Source organism: Rhinolophus sinicus, chromosome 1, assembly GCF_057876585.1.
Source record: "Rhinolophus sinicus isolate RSI-liver-muscle chromosome 1, RSI-T2T, whole genome shotgun sequence".
NCBI classification, from domain to species: domain Eukaryota; kingdom Metazoa; phylum Chordata; class Mammalia; order Chiroptera; family Rhinolophidae; genus Rhinolophus; species Rhinolophus sinicus.
Window position 1 is genome coordinate 106,377,239 of NC_142501.1, and position 23,801 is coordinate 106,401,039.

General features: G+C 50.5%; 2 protein-coding genes across 2 annotated transcripts; one reads left to right on the forward strand and one right to left on the reverse strand.

Moving 5' to 3' along the window:
• Positions 1–1,908: 1,908 nt before the first annotated feature.
• On the reverse strand, positions 1,909–2,871 carry LOC109450662 (calmodulin-alpha-like). Its single transcript, XM_019738183.3, has one exon. It carries the CDS (start codon positions 2,734–2,736, stop codon positions 2,179–2,181), a length of 558 nt encoding a protein of 185 aa, XP_019593742.3. The 5' UTR covers positions 2,737–2,871; the 3' UTR covers positions 1,909–2,178.
• A 19,143-nt stretch (positions 2,872–22,014) lies between these two features.
• On the forward strand, positions 22,015–23,462 carry LOC109450660 (calmodulin). Its single transcript, XM_019738181.3, has one exon. The coding sequence runs from the start codon at positions 22,313–22,315 to the stop codon at positions 22,760–22,762; it is 450 nt and encodes a 149-aa protein (XP_019593740.2). The 5' UTR covers positions 22,015–22,312; the 3' UTR covers positions 22,763–23,462.
• Positions 23,463–23,801: the final 339 nt, after the last annotated feature.

Genomic DNA, 23,801 nt, shown 5'->3' on the forward strand with positions numbered 1-23,801 from the left:
CCATATTTTCGGAATTTAAAAAAACTGAATACATTCAGGTTAGTAAAAAAAAAAGTCTTTATTTTTCTCATTTCCACAGAGACTGGAAAACTTCATCTTGGACCCGCTTGGCATTTAGAAATCACGAATTCAGAAACTTGGACTGCTGTGACCTATGTCCCTCCGAGGATGGGGACTTTCCAGAGGGAACCACCCCCATCCTGGATTCACAGAGCACTGTTACTGCCCGCCCCTCCTCAGGTCACCACACCAGGTCTGCAGCTGCCTCTGCTCATTTTCTTATCTCCATGTCTTTATCTCCAGATAAAGATCTCACACTTTCTTCATCTTCCTCAAAACCCCTCTCCTTTCTCCCTCAGAGCTCTTCCCTTCTTCCCTCACAGTACCCTTCCCACCCCCCCACCCCCCACCCCACTGCCACCACCCAGCCCTCAAGCCCAGGACCTTCCCTCACTGTGTCCAGCCGCAGGCCCAGCACTGGAGGGGACTGTGGCCAGACTCTGAGGACAGGGCTAGGATGAACCAGGCAGCAGTGTATGAAGGGAACAGGAGACTGGAGTGACCCACCATAAATGACACATGGGGGAGAATGAAAGAAAAATGTCATCGATGTGGCAGCCCCACCTGGGTGACTTGGCCCCATTGCCACCCTACTGGGGATAAACTGGACAGGCTGCCACTCATCCACCACATGTGCCACAATGAGGGGGCGGGTGATACAGGGCCTGGCCCCAGTATTTTGCAATAACCCCCCAGGAAAGCTGGCTCTGCCTTTCCCTACCCTGAGCTGAGAACCACTCATGCAACACAAACTAGGACAAGATAAAGTTAGTCATCACTGATAGTTTGGGCTAAAATTTAATTCAGTTAAACAAAAATAAAAGAAAAACTCATTTCACGAAGAAGGAAGCAGAAACCCATCGTTAAATGGTTGCAGACAATGCTAGGGGTCCCTTAACCACCCTGCTCTGCAAGATGAGCTCGTGCAAGATGAGTTCAGATTATTAGACCGTCTCTGAGAACCAGGACAAGGAAGCTTCAGAAACTCAGACCTGCGACAAGCAGCCTCAGATGGGTCTCATTTTTAAAAACCACACAGGGATATCATAAACACAAGTTCAAATGGCGTCTCTTGACATCAGGGTGGGCGGGGTGGCCTCGGGCAGACCCTCATCTCCCATCTCTGTCTTTCTGACTCTCCCCAGCTCCTCCATGGGGCACACCCACAGCCTGTGGAGCAACTTCAGGGCCCCCAACTCACAGAGGGGCCGTGAGGGGGCAGCAGCGGGGTCCGGGGTCCGGCTCCTGGGGGCCAACACAGCAGGAAACATCTCACAGGTGACCAGCTCTTGGCTTGGAAACACCCAAGGCCGCGTCCCTTAGGACTGGACTGGCAAGTGGCTTCCCTTCAAATGCCACCCCCCCCGCCTTTGCCCATCATAGCCCCTCTGTCCTTCCCACTTCCCGACAGTCCTGCCTGTATTCCAGTGAGGCCGGTCTGGTACCCCTGTGCCTCCACCTTTGTGGTTTTTAAACCTAGACCACCCTGCATCTCAAATGCAGGACACACACACACACACACACACACACACACACACACACACTTCTTAAAAACTAACTTGAGCCTGAAGAACAGTTCGCTGTTCAAAGGATGGTAAACTTTATTGTTTGCGCCGTAGGCAGTGTCCCAGTCCTGGCGCTGGGGCTCCCGCTGTGCTGACCCAGAAGCTCAGGCAAAGAGCGGTGCCTCTTCTACCCCCACGCCCAACAGGCGCGCGTCTGGCCTGCTCAGGTTGGTTCTCCCTCTGGGACCTAGTGAAAGGGGTAGAGGCGCAAAAGAATCCCAAATGCCACCATTTGGGGCCCTTTGGCTTTCCAATCAAACATTCAAGCACCAGCGCACCAGCCTTGGAGCTCACATTCCTTTTATTTGGACCACCACGTGGCGTTGGGGTTCCTCACAACAGCCCTGTGAGGTAGGGAGCACCCCATTCACTGCGGAGAAGCACAGGGGCAGCCCCAGGTCCCCCGGGGGCAGAGGGGCTCCTGACAGTACAGAACCCAGGCCAAGGGGGGCTAGCGGTCCCACCACCCAGACTTTGCCTTCACGGCCCAGCGCACGCGCAGGGGCCTCCAGAGCCAGAGTCAGGCGGGCGCAGGACGCGGCCAGGCCGGGCCTCACTTCTCGGTGAGCATGCGTGCAAACTCCTCGTAGTTCACCTTCCCGTCCTGGTCCACGTCCGCCTCCTTGATCATGGCCTCCAGCTCCTCCTGGGAGAGCTTCTCCCCCACCTGGGCCATGGCCTTCTTGAGCTCGTCCACGGTGATGTGTCCGTCGCCGTCCAGGTCGAAGGCGCGGAAGACTTCCTTCATGTCCTGCTCGCCGCCCCAGGACTTCATCCTCTTGACCATCTCCGCCAGGAACTCTTGGAAGCTGATGGCCCCGTCACCGTCGGTGTCCACCCGGGCGATGATGTCCTTCAGCTCTGCCTCTGACGGGTTCTGGCCCAGGGTCCGCATGACGTCGCCCAGCTCCTGCACGTTGATGGTACCGTCCCCGTCCTTGTCAAACCGGTTGAAGGCCGCCTTGAAGTCGGCCACCTGCTCTTTAGACAGCTCCTCCGCCATGTTACTTGCTGCCAACCAGCTCGAAGGGCTCCTGTCAGAGCTGGGGACCAGCGGCTGGGATGAGGCTGCGTCGGTGTGAGGGCAGAGCTCAGGTGGCAGCCTTGCCATGGGGTGGGAACCTCTCCTTTTCTACAGTCGAGGGAGGAGACAGGCTCCCCACCCACCCCACATCCTCAGGCGAAATCCTCCTCCAGAGAGGGACACACCAGCTGCAGACAAGAAATGCAGGAAGTGGCAGGACCCGCCCTGGAAAGGCTGGAGGGAGAGGCTGGAGGGAGAGCCTGGGGTTCCCCGGGGCTGCCAGCTTCTCCTGGCCCAGAGAGACCACGCTGACTCAGACAGAAGCCTTTTGCCAGGGGACTTTCACAGAGAGAGTGCCTGGCCAAGCTGAAGGGTCAGGATGGCTTCCCCAATTTACAGAGCCTGAGGCTGGGAAGAGGAAGGGAACCTCCTTTAGGGGACACAGCATGCCCTAGAGGAGTGGGAGTGCTGTGTCTGGTGTCCTGTTCCCCTGTCTTGGTGCTGCTGTCCAGCTCTTGTCCCAAGGGTGGGGCTGGTGGGGGGCAGATGTTAGTAGAATTGAGTGGAATTCTACCAGGGTGGGACCATGGGTGTCGTCAAATTCCCAGTCCAGGGCCAACAACAGATCTATAAATGGAGGAGGTGGCCCACTGCCTATACCCTGTTTCCCTGAAAATAAGACCTAGCCGGACCATCAACTCTAATGCATCTGTTGGAGCAAAAATTAATATAAGACCCGGTCTTATTTTACTGTAATATAAGACCCGGTCTTATATTGTGTTTTGCTTCAAAAGATGCATTAGAGCTGTTGGTCTGGCTAGGTCTTATTTTCGGGGAAACACAGTAGCTTCAAGAAAGCAAGTAGCTGGTGGCATCCAGAACCTGGCTCACAGGTGGTGCTGAGCATTGTTGATTAAATGACTGTTCGAAGTGTGACTTCAGAGGTGATGAAAAAGCTTCCTGGCCCCACAGACTCTTCCTGTAGCTTGATTCCTCCAATTCTACTTTAAGTCCAAAGTTCTCGGTGCAGAATTGGGGAAGGAGAGATTGTTTCCATTCACAGAGCTGTGAGGAGACTGGAGAGCACTGGGTGGCCTGAGCAGGCCAGTCCCTGAAGATCCGAGGGGGTAGAAGGACCTAGAAAGGGTGGCTGTACCTGCGAACATGGCACAGCTTGTGGGTTTGCTGGCAGTCAGCCCTAAGCCCAGAAACCCAGTCTGGGAACCCCCCGCCCCCCCCCCCGCCAGCCCACAGTCTTATCTGTTCTCTGGAAGGAAATCATCTCTACCCACCGCTCTGAGTAGCAGATTTTAGACCAAGAGCTCAGCCCTTGGGGACTGTCCACAACTCCGTAGCTAGTAAGACCCAAAGCTGAGAGGGGACATTTGCTTTGGAGTCCGTATGGTGAATGTCTTGAACAAATCTCATCTTGGATCCCTATAAATTCCCACGACAGCCCCCACCTTTGCCCGTATGTAAGGAATAACTAAATGTGATCAATTCCGTCTCTCTCTGGTTCAGCCCATCAAACAAACAGGTTGAGGATTCTCTCCTTCCTTATAGGACAGCCAGGCAAGCACCTCCCAGCGCTTGGGGCACTGCACACCCACCCTCTGCCCACCCGAGTCCAGGGGACCCAGATGGAGAAAAACTCTAAGGGAAATGCTCCACTTGTCCAGCTCCTTTTATGAAGACATTGTGAAGAAGCATTGTTAATTCATCTTTATGCTGGAATAGTAAAGAGGCCTCAATACATAATTGAGCAATTAATTTCTCAATGAAACTGACAACCAGTATCGGTAGATCATGTGGGTCCACCTGCTTGGGAAGCCACAGGGGAAGGGCGGGGTGCCTACAAACAGGAGCAACCCAGCTTCTTTATTATTTTTTTAAGAATATTTGAAGATATACATCTGTATTTTAAATTTCCTTTTCTTCTCATCTTATTAGCAGGACTTATGATTAAAAATCCAAGCTGCTTATTACCTTCCCTTGTGTAAGTCATCAACAACGGAGAACGTTCCAGACGCTATCAGTAGACTTGGGCTCTTGGTCCTGGCGCCATCACTGATTTGGGAACTTAACTTGTGTCTCAATATCTTCATCTATAAAATAGGGTAGTACATCCACCATATCTGATCCGGGCACTTAGGATCAAAGGTCAAAGGACTTTGATCAACAGCAGGTGTTATTAGTCTATGACAAATCTCATGTTCAGTAGCAAGCTGGTTCCTGTGTGACATAAACCAACATTCCGGAAAATATCCACTTAAAGGGGGACCTTGCTTGTCTGCCCGGAAGTTTGAGTCACATCAAACAGTGCAAGGCTCTGAACACTAGTCAGCTTTTGGGCATCAGCCCTTAACAGTTGCAGAGGCTTCTCTGTAGAAAGTGCATCTAGCTAAGAGTCATCACTGGACAGGATGGTGACAATTACTCATGTGACTCTCATTGTGTCCATGTAGAAAGGGGGTCTCCAGAAGGTTAAGTCCTATGCCCAAAGCCACCCAGAATTTGGGGAGAGAGCCAGACTTCTGGCTGCCTACGTCTCCATTCTCAGCCCGCCATGTTGGGTCCTACTTCCTCTCCACTCAGTGCCTTCTCTTTTCAGAGCAGGAGTCAACACTGAAATCATTTCTTCATGCTTTCCCACCTGCCCAGCCCCCTGCCTAAGTGGGCGATGGTTGGCTGCCCGGGGCTAGCATCAGGGATCGCCATTCTGAGTGACCAACACTGCAGGGCATCTAATGGCCAAAGTTGGGGCTGGGAAAGGGGAAACAATGTGGCGTAAGCTTGATGGAGCCCCTTTCTTCCTCTGCTGTCTAATTCACAGCAGACTGGGTGCAGCCCAGCCCAACTCTTTGGAGGAAGTGGGAGAGAAGTAGAAACACCTCATGCTCATGGTGTCTTCATAGCTAAAGTGCATCCACAGGCTGCACCTCCTGTGAGGCTTTCTGTGTGTGATGGGAGCGATGGGGGGTGGGGGCAGGGTGGGGGTGCCCCACCAAGGAGCCTGAGGCTGGGGAGACTGTCACTTGATCAGCACCCCAGAGCTGAGTCTCATGGGGCCACATAAAAAGCATGAACAGGTGCCGAGAGGCACAGAATAACTTCACCTGATGGGAGTCACGTTTGCTGAAGAAGGAGAACCTGGAATCAGTGAGGAGAAGGATGTGGTTTGGTAGACGGGAGAAGTGGGCAGGTTTGCTAGGAAAAGCTGTGAACCCTTTCGGTGTCTGCTGTTGGAAGTCAACTCTCCTACTCAGGACCCATTCCCTTCCCTGTGCCCTCTCAGTATAGCTCCCTCGCACTGTTGCCAGGGAAACCTCAACTCTTCCTAGAAAGAATGGCCATGGTTCTGGAGGACAAGAGGATCCCCTTCACTGAGGAGTGTTGAGATCTCTGCAGATGTCACAGGAAGGAGGAGACCCTCTGCAAGGAGGCAGCAGGCCAGCACTGCTCAAGGAAGAGGCATTATTACTGTAAGACTGCTGGTGTGATGGCTGCAAGTGTGTGTGTGTGTGTGTGTGTGTGTGTGTGTGTGTGTGTGTGTGTGTGTGTGTTGAGAGGGCTGTAGGGATGGTTATCCTTCTGTTCAGGTGTTTAGAATCAATGCTGAGTCCAGCTTCATTTTCCACAATGAGACTGACCCCAGGACCAAAACACCCTCCAGCTCTCCCAGTACTGTTCGGCTTTGTGGGACAAATGCTTGTGAGAAACCAGTAAGACAGCTCTTGGAGATGCCTCTAGCTCTTCTGACTTGCTGGGACCTGCTTATCCCTCACCCCTGAGCTAGTCTCTGGTGTTGGCACCGCCCCAACCTTGCTGGGGCAATTCCCCTCCTGGAAACAAGAAAGGAGCCTGGGTGGGAATCACTGGGCGTCCACGTGAGGCCACCCTCTGTCATACTTTTCTTAAGGAGTGAGCAGCAGATGGCGGGCTCTGAGCCCCCATTGTGCGTTCCCTTAAACATAACTCACATTCCCCATGGAGGCAATACAGCGTGTGGCTGCATCACTGGCTTTGGAACCAGGCAGCTGTGGGGTGTGGTCCTAGCTTCCTGTGTCACAGGCTGCATAGCCTGGGGCAGGTGACTTCACCTTCCCAGCTTCAGCTGCTTTCATTAAAAAGGAAGTGTACCAGCACCTGCTTTATAAGATGTTCAGAGTTTTAGATGAGCTGCAGGGAAAGTGTAAGCTCAATGCCCAGCATCAGGTAAATACTCAGTAAATAGGAGCGTGACTGTCACTCATTTACCCCTTTGCCCAAGGGCCATTTCCTCCAGGCGTCTTCTGCCAGCCAAAACCCAGCATCCTTGAAGTAGATGGGTGGGGGGGGGCGGGAGGGGGCTGTTGTAAGTTTTCAGAGAGTCCTCAGCCAAGTTCAAGACCTGCTCTCCCTAATACTGGGGACAGTCTGTCCTACTCACTATCTCATTCCTTGTACCTGCCACGGGCAGGTCCTCCAGGTTGTGGGGGGAGTTTGACAGAGGGACCGCATTCTGTAGAACAGGATCAAATCTCAAGGACTCAGAAGTCAGAGACCACCTTTCCATTTGAGATCCCTGTCCAATCACAGGTGTGATGCTGGGGCTCCCAGGTGGTCACCTGGGAAAGGGCAGAGGCCCTACTCTCATGGAGATAGTGTTCAAAGGGACGCATCACGTGTCTGTCCTGGGGATCGTGTGTTTGACTGCTGTGCACTTGGAACGGTTTGCTGGCACAGGCTGCTATGTGTTCAGTGCTCACAATCTGCCTAGACTTGTTGGGGTGGTTGGCAACAGCTGTCCTCTTTTTGGTCAGCGACACACCTGGGAACTTGGCAGGACACACACCGCTCTCCATCCCAGACCCAGGGCTTATTCATAGTTTACACACATGTTCGGCCCCAGTGACAATGGCACTAGCTAGCCGGCACTTTCCTGAGAAGCGCTTTGAGTTAGGTACTTTTCCAGGTACCTGAAATGGATCCCTTTAACCACCAGGCATTTTAACTTTAACCATTTTTGGTGGAACTCTTTCAAAGGTGTGCTGTATGCTTTATGTCCCATTATTTTAAACAAATTAGGTAGAATATAATCCCAGTGCTTTGAGATGCTCAATATGACTGTCAGTCCCATCGTAAAGTACGTAGCATTGCCCCCGGGGACTTGCGCTGTCTTAGCTTGCTGCTCTTTTTGTAGTTGACCCTTCCCACCTCCTGTCCTGGGCTCAGCTGTTGTTCTTCCTTCCACCAGTCTTAAGTTTCATTGCACAGCTATTACTGACATAACGCAGGCAGAACCTGAAGTTGTAAATCAGGAACTTTAAAGACAGTAATAAATCAATTGCTCTGAGGGTGCTGCTTGGTGCGTCTAATATATTTTGGGATTCAGGACGACACCCCAAAGCACCGAGGCTGCCCTAAGCTTGAGTGTGGATCAGAGTGGGCTCGTACAGACACTCCTGTATCAGCCTCTCCCTCTTAGCTGTGCTCCAGCCACGACTAGTTCTTCCATCCATCTGGTAAAAAATAACTAAAAGAAGGAGCAACCCCAAGATACTGCTGCCAACTAAAGGAGTGACTGTGACACACCCAACTGTCCCAATGTCCTGCTCGGAAAGAGTGAGTTACAGCACAGTACTCACAACGCCGGGGCCATGGGGTCTGTCTCCCTATTACCTGAGGTTCGCTTGAAGAACACCAGACACCTTTTCCACTATCCCTACACCCCATCACCTGGGAAAACCACCTTCCTTTTGCCCTAAGAAGGGCCAGGGAAGAGGGTAATGGGGTGTCTATACAAACATGCCGTCCTCACTGTGTAAATGACCGCACAAGGTGGGTGACATGTCCTGTTGGTGAACAGCATATTGCTAGAGTGTCCACATGACAACCTCTCACCCTGCCCTATAGAATCTGACAATATCAGGTGCCCCTCTTTCTCTCTCTCTCTCTTTCTCTCCTGCCCCCTTTCTCTCTTTCTCTCTCTCTTTCTCTTTCTCTCTCTCTCTCTCTCTCTCTCTCTCTCTCTCTCTCTCTCTCTCTCTCTGGTGAAAAGGTCAAATGTATGTGGCAGCCTTTTTCTAAGTAATCTGTCAACATGTCATGTATTAAAACTAATAGGATTATATGAGCATGAACAAAAATGTAGGTCATTAACATGTGTTTGGTCCTTCCGCAGGAACGTGGGAAACTAATAAAAAAAAAAGGAAAAGATGAAAAAAGATGTCTGATATGGTCAGTATGTGTATGTGTGTCTCTGTGTGTAAAAAAGTGGATAACCTATCTTTAAAGCACCTTTATTTTGCTCAATACCTCCTATTTCTATAAGGACTTGTTTGTTTTCTCCACAATCCCAGGTCTCAAAGAGCTTCCATGTTTAAAAGAAGGAAATCAAGAAAAGCACACTTAGCTGAATAAAATTTAAAACACTGGGTTTCCATTCTAGAGCTCTTGCTAAGAGAAGCATTGTCTTAGGGACAATTGAATCCCTGATTGTGTTCTTGGGGTGTGCGTGAGACCCCACTGGGGACTGGGCATTCTCTGGAAGGTCTGGAGACTAAGTGGCCTGTGGTCTCTGGGGCTTCCAGACCAGGGAGGGTTTCAGTGGGGTTCTTTTCCCCCTTCATTTTGGATCCACCTGAGGGACTGTCTTGTCAGCTTCTCAAACTTGCCAGGACTTGATAAGCTCTTGGATTTTCTTTTTAAGTTGCATATTTGGTGTATTTTAGTGCCACCTGGGATGCAGTTAGCATGTCACAGAAGTTGTATCCATGTTAAACAAGCAGATATGCTCACTCTGGGAAACTCTTGGTCCATTTAAGGAGCAAAGCATTAAATGTGTGGGGCTGAGCAGGCATGTGACAAGTTGACACCCCCCCATCCTATAACGGTGAAGCTGAACTGTAATATTGTGTGTCACATTCCCTAAGGCCAGAGAGCCATGAGCGTGACTTGAGAAAATACAAGTGTTTCTATATCTGACTTCTGTTGACAGTGGTGAGGACAGATTTCCTGGCTGTGAAGTGACGCAATGTTGGCCTGTTTGGCGTCTGACATGACATATTTGAGGCCTTGTCAGGACCAGGTCGTGTAGTTGGGGACATAGGCTAAATTCCAGGAAAGGAGTTGGCCTCAAAAAAAAAGGCAGTTTTCGGAAAAGCACAAATCTAAAAACATCCCAGGAAAACTGGGAGCACACAGTTCCCTTTCCTCACACACAAGGCCCCTCGTGCCACTTCCACTATTCACGGCCGACCCTGGCAGACTGTACATCTTCACTTGCCCGCAGGGGAGAGATTAAGGGGTTGGGAAGGGAGAGTGGGAGGTGGCCAAGGGCATAGAAGGCCAAGAAGCAAGCTGCTCTGGCCGTGGCAGGACCGGGTCCCAGAGAAAGATCAGATGGGGCCTAAGGGGACCCAGCTTTGGCGCTTTGAAGAAACTATAGTCAGCGTTAGTTAGCTTCATCACCTGTAAAAGAGGTGACCAATGACACCTAAGCCTCATGCTTTGCAGGACTGTGTGAAGTGGAACTGAATGTGAAGAGAATGAAGTGGAAGAGCATTGTCAGCAGTGCTTTGTAGCCTACGACGTAACACGCAGCATACAGCAGTCAGGGCTCGACTTGCCCGTCTTCACCATCACTTTAACCCTCTTGGGTTTCCCTTCCTCCCCACAGGAGCTAGTGGGCCCTGGGCCAGCTGCCCATCGGTAAATGAGTGACACTCAGAGGCTCTGCACGTTCATGACCTCCAAATCCTGGGCCTGATGCAGTTGGTGAGAAGGAAGAAGATAGCGGCCCCTGGATCTGACACAGGGTCGGGGAGGAGAGAGAGATGGTGACTACGAAAACCATGAGCCTCACAAAACAGGGGTGGATGGGGATTGGCACGAGACCAGGGGCACTTGGTCCTGTCCGTGCTTGTCCTTGGGAACACGCCTGGAAGAGACAGAGGGTACTGCTTGAACCAGGTCAGAACCTAGAAATGGCAGAGCAGGATTGGCTCCACTCCAGCCTTGTTGAGCTCATTGCCTAACCTGGGCAGGGCCACGGTGATGCTCTGCTGCCTCATTACCTGCGGGAGGGGTGGCTCCTAGTGAACCCCACAAAGACTCAGCCGTCCTCTGGAAGAGGGTCCTCAGTGTGCCAGTTCCAGCAGGAGAGGTGGACCAGCACAGACCGCCTACCGGCTCAGCTGGAGCTGTTTCCACAGAGGAGTCCCACATAGCAGAGGGATTGCCAGATGCTCACTCCCTGGGGACCTCGTGCCTGCCCCTGCAGGAGCCCAGGCTGGAAGTAGGGCGCTGGAGCCCTGGGCGATGCTGTGCTCAGGGGAGAGGGGCGAAGAAAAAAAGGGTGTGCTGTGCTCACTGCAACACTTAGACTAGGTCAGGGCTGGTTTTGCCACTCCACACGTCGTGGATGAAGCAGAGTGAAGATGAGCCCTCTGCTGTGCAATTCCAGGCCCACATCTGACGCCGTGGCCAGGATGCCTCCGTATCAGGGCGCATGAACTGAATCCGGCTGCGTCCAGGTGCGTCTGACTCAGGAGCAAGACAAGTGCATCTGCATGCCAGGTGCCCTTGCTTCTGGGGTGGGCTATCCTGGGTCCAGCTGCCCCACACCGTTACTGAATGTGTCCCTCTCCTCAGGCTTGAGGCACCACACCACGCCAGTCGTCTGTGAGGACCCCAGGCCTTTCTTTGGTGCTTGGATCTTCTGACTGTGAAATGATTGGGTTGAGGAGAAGAAATGTGCTTTCTTACTAAACACTACCTCATCTCCTGTGAACAATGCTTATCATTTATTTATTTATCACCCTTTCCTCCCACTCCCGTGGCCAGCTGCGGCGACAACAGAGAGTGAGAAACTGAGGACTGGAGAGAAGGAGCTGGCCCCTCAGAAGGGAAGCTGGAAGCTGACCCTGTGACTTGGCATTTATCATAGACTGGCCGCCCTATGAATGAATTACTTTCCACACACACACAGCTCTTGTCGTAACCAGATGTCTCGTAGTTCTTGAAACCCACCACCCCTATTGTTACCCAGGGTTGGAGTTCCACTGCCCTAAATCTTCAGCATCTTACTGCCAGCAAATAAGCAGCATATAAGCAGCAAATATTTTTTCAGGCCTTTTCTTGAGTTGCCTTGCTATTGGATAGATGTTTAATTGTAAAAGGCATGTACATATTTGCAACTTTTATCCACCCGAGAAATTTTCCCAACCACTCGCTATGTGCCTCTTTCTTACAAATCCAGATGTCCTGTACTAATTCACCCCTAACTCTAATTCCAGTCTTTTTTTTTTTTTTTTTTCCCAATGATACGTTCTTCCTATACCTACTTCTCTTAACTCTTTTATACTCTAAGATGCGCTTCTGAATCCACTGGCCTGGAGAGTTTGAAGTTTCATTGACAGGATTCGCTGTGATGCTGGATCCCTGAGAATGGTCTCTTATAACAAGGCCCTAAAAGCCCTTTCTGTGCCCCCACCACTGGCCTTCACTCTCTTGTCTGCATGGCATCCAGACAACTGAGTTTCCTGGAACCAGAGCTTCCTTCCCTGGGCAGCCCCTCTTCCCTGCTCTAAGCCTCATATGGGCTTCAACTGGTTCGCGCTAAATAAGTGATGGTGGTGTGTTCCCAGCTCCCAAAGTCCCCTGGTCTCAGCACAGCTCTGTGCCCGACAGAACATGGCCCCTGGTATTCCTGCCACCCTTGGCCATGGAGTTTCTGTGACGCTTTTGCATCAATGTTCAATCCCGTTGGTTGCCACCAGCCTTATCTTTTACTGGGTTATCCATTGCAGACTGACATCACCTCGTTGCCTAACCTGGGTAAGCCACACCCATGCCTCTGCTGCCCCATTTACCTGAGGGGGAGGGGTGGTATGAATATTAATATATTGAGCTGCTCTTTGTACCAGGTGCTGTGCTAAGGGCTTTGATACATGACCTCATCCTGTCCTCACTGGTTATACCTGTGTTCCCAATGAAGCAATGGAGGCTTAGAGACATCACCAAACTGGTTCATGGAAGAGTCAGGAATTTGCATCTCGGTTGGCCTTACCCCAGAGCCCAACCCCTCCTACACTGCATCGTAGCGCCTCTCAGTGTCCTATATTCAACTGTCCTTCATATGTCATTGAAGACAGCCAAAGCCCAGCTCAAGCAACCCTTGGAGACTCAGTGAGAGCTGGCAGCAAAGGCATCCACCACGTGGTCACATCCTCGCCGAGCACACACTGTGACAAAGCACAGTCACAGCGTTAATCGGTGCCCCAGCACTGCTCAGGGGCCTCTCTCTGTCCTGGCAGAAGGGCAGGGGCCTGGGCAATGATGGTAAGCCCACCGATGTGCCAGGAGGAGGTGGCATTTCAATCACTGGCCTGCCTCTCACCAACCGCGTGACTTGGGCAGCACACTTAACTGACTGTAATCAGTTTTAAATCTTAAATTAGGTAACTCAGTAAATGTACTTGCTACAGTTCTATAAAATCCTTGGGAACAATTTCCGGAGAACTCTATCATTTGCAATATCCTTCGGCATCACCTTCATCTGTCTGTATTTACTTACATCTACCATGATCCTCCTATCTTCCGGAACATTCTGTGACAAGCTGCCCTCTGATTCTCTCTTGACCTTCTCTCTCCCTTTATAACCATGTCACTGGCTATGCAGATCTCTTTATTTGAGCTTTGGGACTTCTTCCCCCCCTATTTTTACTCCAGTTTCTTCACCTGTGTTTTCTAAAGTCTTTGCTCGCCATTAAACACATGGAGATAATGATTTGTCTTTGAAAGATCTCAAGCCTTTAATGCTTCTTTAAGAAGAGTTTTCTTCACATTTTATTTTTTTTATTATCTTTTTTTTTTTTTTTTAGCATGTCTGACCACTTTCTGGCACCTTGAAAAGAGAGCAGAGCTTTTTCTCCTGCTTTGATCCTCCCTTTTATGACAGTTTTAATATCTTTCCATTCTGTTCTAGTGGGAGTTCTCATCCACCGGTTCCCTCCTCTCAATACAGGGGCTTCGTTCTCCCGCTTGATCCTGTTCCACGCACGATCAGAAAGGGCAGGTATCTGCTTTTACAGTTACTCTCTTTTGTCCCTCACACCAATCCTGTCATTTATACTAACCCGTTTCCCTTTTCTGAGTATATCCCAAGATGTTATCATTTACAGTGAAATAACTCTCTTTTAGAACTAAAGTCTTCTAAACCAATTCTAAATATCTGAGTCAATAGTCATTTTATTTGTTTGTTTTCTCAAGCCATAACATATACATGGTCCTCCAGGTACTATACACACACACACACACACACACACACACACACACACACACACATACGTAACAGAGATAAATGCTCGGCCTCTCTGCCTCCATCTCGTTCAAGCCTGCTTTGTTCCTATGGCCTCCGGGCTAGTAGCTTCCACTTAGTCTTGCATGCTAATCATTGGAGGAATTCTGCTTAGAGCTTGAGTTTTACAAAACCAGTCCCTTACCAGAAAGTGCCTCCCTGAGGAGATAAGGGAAGTGTGTATTATTTACCAAAGATTTGCAGGAACCTCGTGAGGGGACTCACATCAACCATGACCATCATCCTCGGACCCCTGCTGGTGCCCAGATGTCTGTGGTGGCCAGTCACCTCTTGCCCCTCCCATTTCTCCTCTCTTTGACATAAAAGAAGCCCCAACTCCGTACTTTATTAAGATGAATTTGAGGTACACTAGGTCTCCCATCTTCTCAGTGACACCTTCTTGATCAATAAATCTTTCCTTGCTCCAAACTCAGACTTTTTGAGTTCTGGCCTTTTGAAGAGTCAGGCACACAAACTTTGGACCGGTAATATATATATATATATATATATATATATATATATATATATATATATATATGGAGAGAGAGAGAGGCCATAGTTTTTCTATTCCCTATTCATTTTTTTTTTTTTTTTTTTTTTTAAGGAGGGCTCAGCTCATAGTGGCCCATGCGGGGATCAAACCGACAACCTTGGTGTTATTAGCACCACGCTCTAACCAACTGAGCTAATTGGCCACCGCCCATATTTCACTTTTAAAAAGGTGTCAGGGTGGGGATTGGGGGTGCAGCACTAGGCCCTTTCTCCTACTGGACAGTATGAAGAGCCCACCCAGCTCTCACATGTCACACACCTTCCATTTCCTGTGTCATCATGAGAATGGCCCCCACCCAGGCTCTTCCATCTCAGAGCCTTCCCTCTGCTGGGGCTGCTACAGCTTTCAGCCCTACCAGGTCTAGAGGTCACGTGCTGCTCGTACCCCACTTCTCAGGGAGCAAAGCAGCTGCTTGGAGCATAGAACTTGCCAGTTCCCAGCAGGAGAGAGGCGGTCTCTCTCTCTCCCTCTCTCTCTCTCTCTCTCTCTCATATTCCAGTTGTTACATAGAGGCCACACAAGTGTCTGGTTTCTGCTAGCATCTTATTAGCAAAAATAGAGATTTGAGCTTTTAACCCCTTCTTTCCCAAGAACCCAAGACTTTGGGTCTAGGTGAGGAAAGGTGAGGTGGAGGGGAAGTTGGGGAGGTGGGGTGTCAGATCCAGGGATAGACTCTACGCTGGGCTCTTCCCTCCTGTGTCTCAATGTCAGCAATGTTATTAGACAAGTCCTACAGTCTCTCATGGAAACCTCCTCAGGCGTCACATGCCAGATCTGGGGATCCCACCCTCCACTCCACCCAGTGCATGCTCTGCCCTCGCTCCTACTGACTTAGAGGATTTCAAATACCAGCTCCCCTCTGCAGAAGCTTTTCCCAGTCCTCCACAGAATCAGTCACCCCATCCATTGAACACCCATGATATTCGTTCATGATGCGTGTGTACCTAGACCATGAGCTCCTTGACAGTGGGGTACTGTCATAACCGTCCTGATGTCCTCAGGCCAGGCAGGTGCTGGCACAAAGTATGCGCACATTGCGTAGTCCTCTGATGAATGATAATGCATGAATGGGTAGATGGATGAATGAATGAGTGAAATATGAAGCTCTGCCAACATTTACAGTTCTTTCTTTCTCCTGAGCAAGGCTGCAAAACAAAATTCACTTTCCCTGTCAGTCAAACACACACATCAAACTTGTCATTTCTAAGACATGTAGCTGCCTCCTCATGTGCCTGGAGCCGTCACGACATGCTTCATAGTCAGGGTCCATGGGGTGTGTTCTTCCTTGGAGCCCTGTTGACACTGCCTCACGAACACCATTTCCCAGCTCCCCTCAGAGAAGGAAGCAGTGTGTGCTTCCTCTTCTCCTCCCCTCCTTCCTCTGTGGTGTGTCTCCCACAACCATTCCTCAAGGGCTCCCAGGACCAGGCAGGGCGGTAAGCGGTGGGGAAGGCAAGCAGCTGTGATGAGAAACCAAGCAAGAAGCCACATCTGTCAGATCTTTTTCTTCTTTCCCTTACTCCTTCTTTTGTTTTTTTCCTCCCTTCTTTCGCTCTAATTCTTGTGCATGTTTTATTCTTTCTGCATCCATGAAGCTCCACTTGCAGCTGATGTCCTTCACCAGACCAAGAAGGAAAAATCTCAGAACCTGGCATATTCCAGGTCCCTCCTCCTCTCACTAACTGCCATCACCCTCTCACTTCTTCACTGTGTCTCGTGGGCCACACCACACCCCCACTCCCACCCCTTCCACCTCCTGAATGACTGCCACATTTCCTAGAGTCATCCCGCCTCTGAATCACCAAATTTGGCCTCTTCTCAGCATGCAACACTTAGTCTAGGGTGATGTTCTTTTGATCATCTCCATAGTCTTTTAGAGATGACGTCAGCAGCTCTCTGTTCCCTTCCTTGTACAAATGCAGAAATGCACACACGGAAACGCCACAGTGTTTTCCGTTGGTGGCACTCTCAGAGTTGGGACTGGACCTTAAAACTCTTGGTTTGCACTGCGACACTGGCTCTGTGCGGTCAATGGCACCAGTGTCACAATCATTGTGCCCAGACCTCCCCACAACACAGCACTCCCCATGGGCACAAGCCTTCCACCGGCATCACCCAATTTCATTAGGTTCATTCATCCCAGGAAATCTGAGTGCCACCACAGCTGCAGCTTGCCCAACAACCATGACACAGTGAAAAGTGCACTTTCTGGGTTGGCGGTGGGGAAAGGAAGGTCGGCACCCCGGGGCCTCTCCCCCGCCCCTCCCCCTGCCCTCTATGCTTCTCCAGAAGGACCTTTGCAGGGTCCACAGGTTTCAAAGAGCAAATTTAAAATCACTGTAGGAAGGGCCTCGCAAGTGACCTCTGGCTAGACAGGAACTGCCATTCATCTCCTTCAAATCACTCATCCAAGTACCAAGCTCACGTCCCAGGCCCTCCTGCTTTCTCCACACCTCATGTGCTTACCAGCAGACACAGCACACATGTTCAAACACACACACGCACACACACACATCTTCCTGTATTAAATGCAAAGGTTTTCATCACAATCATAAACTTCAAAGGCTTGAACTTGGAACAAACACTTTTCCCGTCTCTTAGTGCGTTCAGTACCCTTAGGGAAGAGCAACTTGTTCTTGTGAAGAAAATTACCACCCCCCATGGTGTGGGGGCTTAAAGTAACAGACGATTATCAAATGTATAATGATATCAAATATTTATAGCACGGGGCCCTGTCCCCTCAGCAACATCACCCCACGATTTTCTGTTTGTCAATATTTTTCAAAACATCAAATATCAAGTTTGAAAGGCGGATGGGTCGCACAAACGAGCCCTTCTTGAACCAGCACATGTTCCTCCACCCTCCCCTCCCCCTCCCCTGCTCCCCAAGGCCAGGCTGGAACCCCTTCACCTGCCCACACTAGTGGGGAGGAGGGGAGCCAGTGAGCACAGGCAAGCTACTTGGGAAAAGTTGCCAACCCTGGTATGTATCAGAAAAAAAATCACCCTTTTTCCAGGAAAGCAGGAAGTCTGAGAAGAGATTTTTACTTGTTTGGCTGCTTTTGTTGTGAGATTTATTACTCATTTGCATCTGTTTGGGCGGTCATTTAATCCCGATTTAATCAAAGTGGCTTGCAGGAATTAAATACAGGCCACTTTTATGTCCCATAGGTGTCCTCTTGAGAAAATGCTCTGACAGAGGTGCTCAAAGACACTGAAGACGCTGGCCTTACCCGGTGAGCAGCTGAGGCGCCTTGGCCCAGGTGGGACACCCTGAAGGCTAACCTCATCCACCAGCTGCCTGGTGAGAGCGGTGGGACCTGAGGTCAGGACACGCCAAACCAAGAAGACCCAGGAAACTCTCAAAACAAGCCGAGTTTTTCAGCTTCCTCTGTACTTGGACTTCATTCTGCAGGTGAGGCCTCGAGTCATAAAAGGGAACCACACCCGCCCTTTACCACCGAGTTCTAGGAAAGGTGTTCTCACGTCGCAGCCTCCTGACTGACGTTTTCTCTGGTTATTTATCAGATATCAATCGAACAGCTCTGGTCCAGAACAACAATCCCTTCCCTTAACTTAAACTCCATCCAGCCCCAGAATCTTGATGATTCACAAAAGTGACCAAGAGTCATTTCAAGAGCTGGGTCATGCACCGATTCTGGGACAGCCTTTAGCGGGAAGGTTTTAAAAGAAGGCCCAGGGCCCCTGGTTCCCACCGAAAGTCCCTGCATTAGTTGAGAGGACCCTCTCCGAGCCATGGGGGTGACTGGGAAAGTGTTGTTTCGCCCCGCGGTCAGTATGAGTTGGAACACAGAGCATGTTTATGTTCAGTCAGTGCTGACCTTGCAAAGCAGGAAACAGCAGAAGCCAATGTCACGTGCACGCACAGGTGCCACTCCTGTCCTGAGGGAGTGGATCAGCATTGTTGTCATTATGTCCCCTGTGCGTCTGTACCATTTGTGTTGCTTCTTAGACTGCGTGGCAGAGATCTCAGAAGAGCGGAAGCCGTGTATCCCTCACGAATCCCGTCATCTGGTCATTTCTGGTAGACATTAGGGATGTCCTGATGGAAAGTCACAGGTAGGAACTTTAGCTGCGAGACCAAAACTGAGACAGCCTGAGACCGGGCCGGCCAGGAGTTCACCCTGGCACGTGTGAGGTCATTTTGTATGTTTCCCAAATGACCCTAAAGCCACATGACAAACACCCATCGCCAAAGGGAAAGTTGGAGGTGCCACCACAGGTCCTTTGGCCATACTCTAGTCCTCACGGGACCCTCTCCACCTCTGTTCTGACCCTGCCCCTTGTCCCTCTACCTGGTCCCTGTAGGAGGACACTGGTTGGACTGTTTGCCTAACTTTCACAGTTGGCTTTGAAGAGAGAAGTCCCATTCCACCCCTTGATCTGCTGGCCCCCATCACTTTGACTGTGTTCTGGACTCTTTTTAAGAAGTCTGGGCCAGCGTGGTGACTATGGTGACCATGGGCCAGCGTGGTGACCACAATAAAGAGCGAGTCAGATAAAAGTGCCATGGGACCAGATGGCTTGAGGGCAGCTGGGACCATATGTCCACCTTCACGAGGCCCAGGCAGCTCAGGTGGTGTGCATGGGGCAGGAGCACTTTCCAGCATCAGTGCACAGATGGGAAATAGAGGACGAGCCCTGGGTAAGTGTCTGGAGGGTGGAGAATCAGCAGCTGAAATGATACCCCCAAGAAGATGGACCTCCGTCAGGCCCCCAGCCTGCAGAGAGCGTCATGGCTCTGTCCACGCTCTCAAGCCGGTGGTAGGGCAGACGCAGGAAAGGGATGGAGGTGGGGAAGGCTTCCAGGAGGGCCCTGGAGAAAGAGCAGGAACTTATCCCCGGCCCTGAACCTTCACACTAGCCGTAGAATACCTGGTGGCCTGGTGGCTGCCAGGCATGGAGATGTTTGGTGTTCCTCGGTGGCCATCTGGACCAGAAATGGAAGCCAGCTTACCCAGGGGGCTTCAGAGGGCGCTGGGGCTGTGGAGGTCACCTTCTGGGGGTCTGGCTAGATTTTATGGTCCTGGCTGTCTGGATGATTTGCTGATACGTGTTTGCCACAGAGTAATTGCTCAATAAATTTGAAGTTAATCCATAAATGTTACATTGTAAAGGTGTACTGTGGCTTGAATACTTGTACACGTATCTCCCCAAAATTCATATGTAGAACCCTAACCCCCAAATGTGATGGTATTACTGAGAATGGAACCTTCATGAGTGGCATTTATGCCCCATAAAAGAGGCTCCAGAAAGACCCCTAGCCCTGCCCTCCATGTGAAGACACAGCAAGAAATCTGCAACCCAGAAGAGGGCCCTCACCCGACCATGCTGGCCCCCAATTTCAGACTCCCAGCCTCCAGACTGTGAGAGAGAAATGTCTGCCATTAAGCCGCCCAGTCTGTGGTGTCTTCTTATAGCAGCCTGAATGCACAAAGACAAGGTGTTTATATTTATATTGGGGAAAGGGGAGCAGATGAGCAGATGTTAGGGCCGGTGATTGAATTAGGAGAGAGAGAGAGAAAACGAGAGAGACCCACAGCCAGGCTCGCCACACCCAGTCTAGCAAGACACAGGAATGGAACTAGTGGAAAAGACCATCTATCTTTCTCTACAGCACCTGGCAGGAGAGACACATTCATGAGGGTGCTGAACGAATTCATTTTAGCAAAAGCTATTATAGAGGAGAAGGCAATTCAGAGGAGAAGGCAATACCTTGGGTCATCTGCTCTTCAAAGGAAGTAGATGCAGCGGTGGGTTCCCCTGAGGTGTGTCTATTGGACTCTTCGCTAACGCTGTACTCGATAAGGCCAACACCATCCCTGCCAAGATTCCAGTTTTCTCAGTGCCTCTGACCTCCAGCCCAGGAATCCTACACCCAGTTCAGACTGCTGGTTTCCAACACTCCACAGCCATGGTCCTCTAACTGTGTTCCATGGATCCATTGGTGGGGGTGGGAGTGGGGAGGCGTGTGTCCCCAATACCCTTTCAGAGGGCCTGGGAGGTCCAAACTATTCTCATAATAATGCCAAGACATTATTTGCCTTTTTCACTGTCTTGGCATCTTGTACTGAGGTAAAAAAAAAAACAATGGTGGGTAACATCACTAACCCCTGAGCGTGAATTCAGACTCCTGTACTAGTTAGTTGTCAATATATTCTTCGCCACCATAGCTTTAATTTAATAAAAAAAAAATCCAGTTTCACTTAAGAATAGCAATAAAATTATTATTAAATTCAACCCTTGCGTGCCCATGTTTAATATTCTGCTGAATATTGAAGTATGATGGCTGCCCTAAGAAAACACTTGTGTTACTACATGAGTAGCAGGGTGAGCTTTTTCATGGAATGCCGTTTTTATTGGAAAGAACAGCTGATAGACAAACCATGGTTACTTGGACTTGATATTTGGCAGACGTTTTCTCAAAAATGGGTAAAATGAGCTTGTCACTTCAAGGAAAACAGCTGACAGTATTTGTTGTCGACGATAAAATCTGAGCTTCCAAATGAAAATCAGAATTCTCACAATTTCGTGTTGCCCCCATGCACTTGAGATTTTCCAGTACTTAAAAACTTTCCTAGTGGGATTGGTGGTGATACTGTGATTTTTTAAAACTATATATGCATCCTACATGGCCTCGCTTGTGTGTCCTTCTCGTCTTCATCTTCTCTCCCCTTCACCCATGAGGCTGCAGCCACACTGGCCACCATTCTGTCCCGTACCCGTCCCTCTCCCACCCCTGACTTTGAGCCTGCCCCGCCTCCCTGCCTGGAAGCCCCTTCTCTCCCTTCAGGTCACCCTCAAGTGCCACCTCTACAGAGAAACCTTCCTTCACTTGTATCACCATAGGAGTAAACTCCCCGTGTTCTCTCCATCATCACTCCTTCTATTTCCTTCATAATATTTATTAAAAATATCCAACAACCTTGCTTGTAAGTTTGCTTGCTAACTAACTATTTCTTGGATGGAACATAAGCTTCTTGAGGGCTGGGAGTTGCCTGTCTTGTTCACAGCTCTATTCCCAGCTTCTAGAGTAGTATCTGCACATAGTAGGCCCATATATATCTGCCAAAAAAATGAGTGAATGAATGAGTTGGAGAAAATCTTTCTCCATTCATGTTTTTTTCTCAAGTTAAGAAGACAGTCTGCTTCTATCTGAATAAAAAAAACAACACCTTTGTTCCTTTTCTGAAAACACTCTTGGGAACCTTGACTTTCTTTCAGGCCTTGGAAACCAAAGACAACTAAACAAGTTCCTTTCAGGCAAAGACAACTTCTGCTTTTCATCCTGCCAAAAACCTCAGCTGAAGGGAAGAAGGGGTGCAGGGTGGGTTATTTTATTGAGTGAAGGGTGTGAAGATTGGAGAGGAGGACGGGGAAAGGGAAAACTCAAGGAGGAAAAACCCAAAGTAATCTCTCTAGAGGTTGTCCAGCACACCTCATCGAAATGTCCGTCCGTAGTTCCTGGCAGCTGAGTGATGGCGGGGTGGAGAGCCACTGCCTTTCACGCCGAGGTGCTGGCGTCAGCTCAATTAGCCGACCAGCCTCATTCCTGGTCCTGGACTCCTGTTCCAACAGGACCCGGCCTTCAGGCAACCGCAGGGCGGGGGAGTCTGATGGTGAGGGAGAACCCTGCTCCTTCTTAAGCACCAGCCAGTCAAGCCAGGGCTCCAGCGCCCGCCAGCCGGCCAGCTGTCCTGCCCCGCCAGAGAGGAGCCGAGGAGCCCCCACCTGCACCCTCACCTGCCATGGCTGACCAGCTGACAGAGGAGCAGGTGGCCGAGTTTAGGGAGGCCTTCTCCCTCTTTGACAAGGACGGGGATGGCACCATCACCACCCAGGAGCTGGGCACTGTCATGCGGGCCCTGGGTCAGAACCCCACGCAAGCCGAGCTCCAGGCCATGGTCAGCGAGATCGACCGGGACGGCAACGGCACCGTGGACTTTTCTGAGTTCCTGGGAGTGATGGCCAGGAGGATGAAGGACAGGGACAGCGAGGAGGAGATCCGGGAGGCCTTCCGTGTGTTCGACAAGGACGGCAACGGCCTGGTCAGTGCGGCCGAGCTGCGACATGTGATGACCAGGCTGGGGGAGAAGCTGAGTGACCAGGAGGTGGAGGAGATGATACGGGCCGCGGACGTGGATGGCGACGGGCAGGTCAACTACGAGGAGTTCGTCCGCATGCTGGTCTCCAAGTGAGGGGCTGGTGGGGCAGGGCGTGGCAGCACCACTGGGGGTGTCCCAGCAGGTGCCACTTTGCTGGGGATCTGCCTCTGGCTGTTGCAGGAGCCTCAGGCCTCGCATTGCTTCCTCCGCCCCTCCAGCTTCCTCCCGCACTGCTGCTTCTCAGGCAAGGTGGGGTCAATTCCCCTTTCTACATCTCACTCTCTCTCCTCTGTCCTGCCAACCTCCTCTACCCTCTTCTTACCAAGAATGGCACAGGTTGCTCCCAAGCCCAGCAAACCCTAAGTGTTTCTGCCCCTCAGGAGTAGAAAGAGAAGTGACATCAGTCCGCATGGACAACAGACAGAAGGATCAGTAAAAGTCGCACTGACTGTTCTGTGGGAAGGGAGCCGTGTGACATCACAGAGCCCTCTGGGCCCAGGGACCAGGGCGGCTGTGGCCCTCAGACTTCATGTGCTGCTGGATTCTGACAGGTGGGAGGCATCTCACCTTGGTGTGGGGGTGGTGACGGAGACTGACAATAGAGACCAGGCCTCCTGAAAGACAGCAGGCACCTGCCTGTTCCCTCCGCCTTTGCCAAATGGCTGTGATTCATCTTTTGAAAGTGGGAGTAAAACCAGGGTCAGTTGTAACATGTCTATATTCATGTTCTTGGAGGGAAATTTGAATGAAAGAGAGAGGGAAGCCAGAGGGGAATAAATAAAATGCTCCTGTACCTGTGATGTTTCTTTTCTTCTGGTTCTGGATGAAATGAGCCTCGTTAAATCCAGGGTTTAAAATGAGGTAGGACTCTCCATGTTTGTGTTTTTGGAAAATGCTATGAAGTCTTGTATTGTTGGGCATAGTGAAAAGAGACAAGTCCAGGTAAGGTAAATCGTGACTATTTATTTCAAGTAAAATGGGTAAACCAGTAGCAGAGAGCGGTTACAAATCCATGCAGCCTGTGTAGAAGCTGAGGTGACTGCCGTTGGCGTTCCTCCTACGGTCACTCTCCAGTGCTGTGACAGCTCTGTGGTTCATAGAAAGCAAGAAAAGGAGGGATAGAGAGAGCTTA

What these genes read in the sequence shown, in the direction of transcription:
- LOC109450662 (XM_019738183.3), bottom strand. Translation starts at nt 2,736, where the DNA reads ATGGCAAGGCTGCCACCTGAGCTCTGCCCTCACACCGACGCAGCCTCA.
- LOC109450660 (XM_019738181.3), top strand. Translation starts at nt 22,313, where the DNA reads ATGGCTGACCAGCTGACAGAGGAGCAGGTGGCCGAGTTTAGGGAGGCC.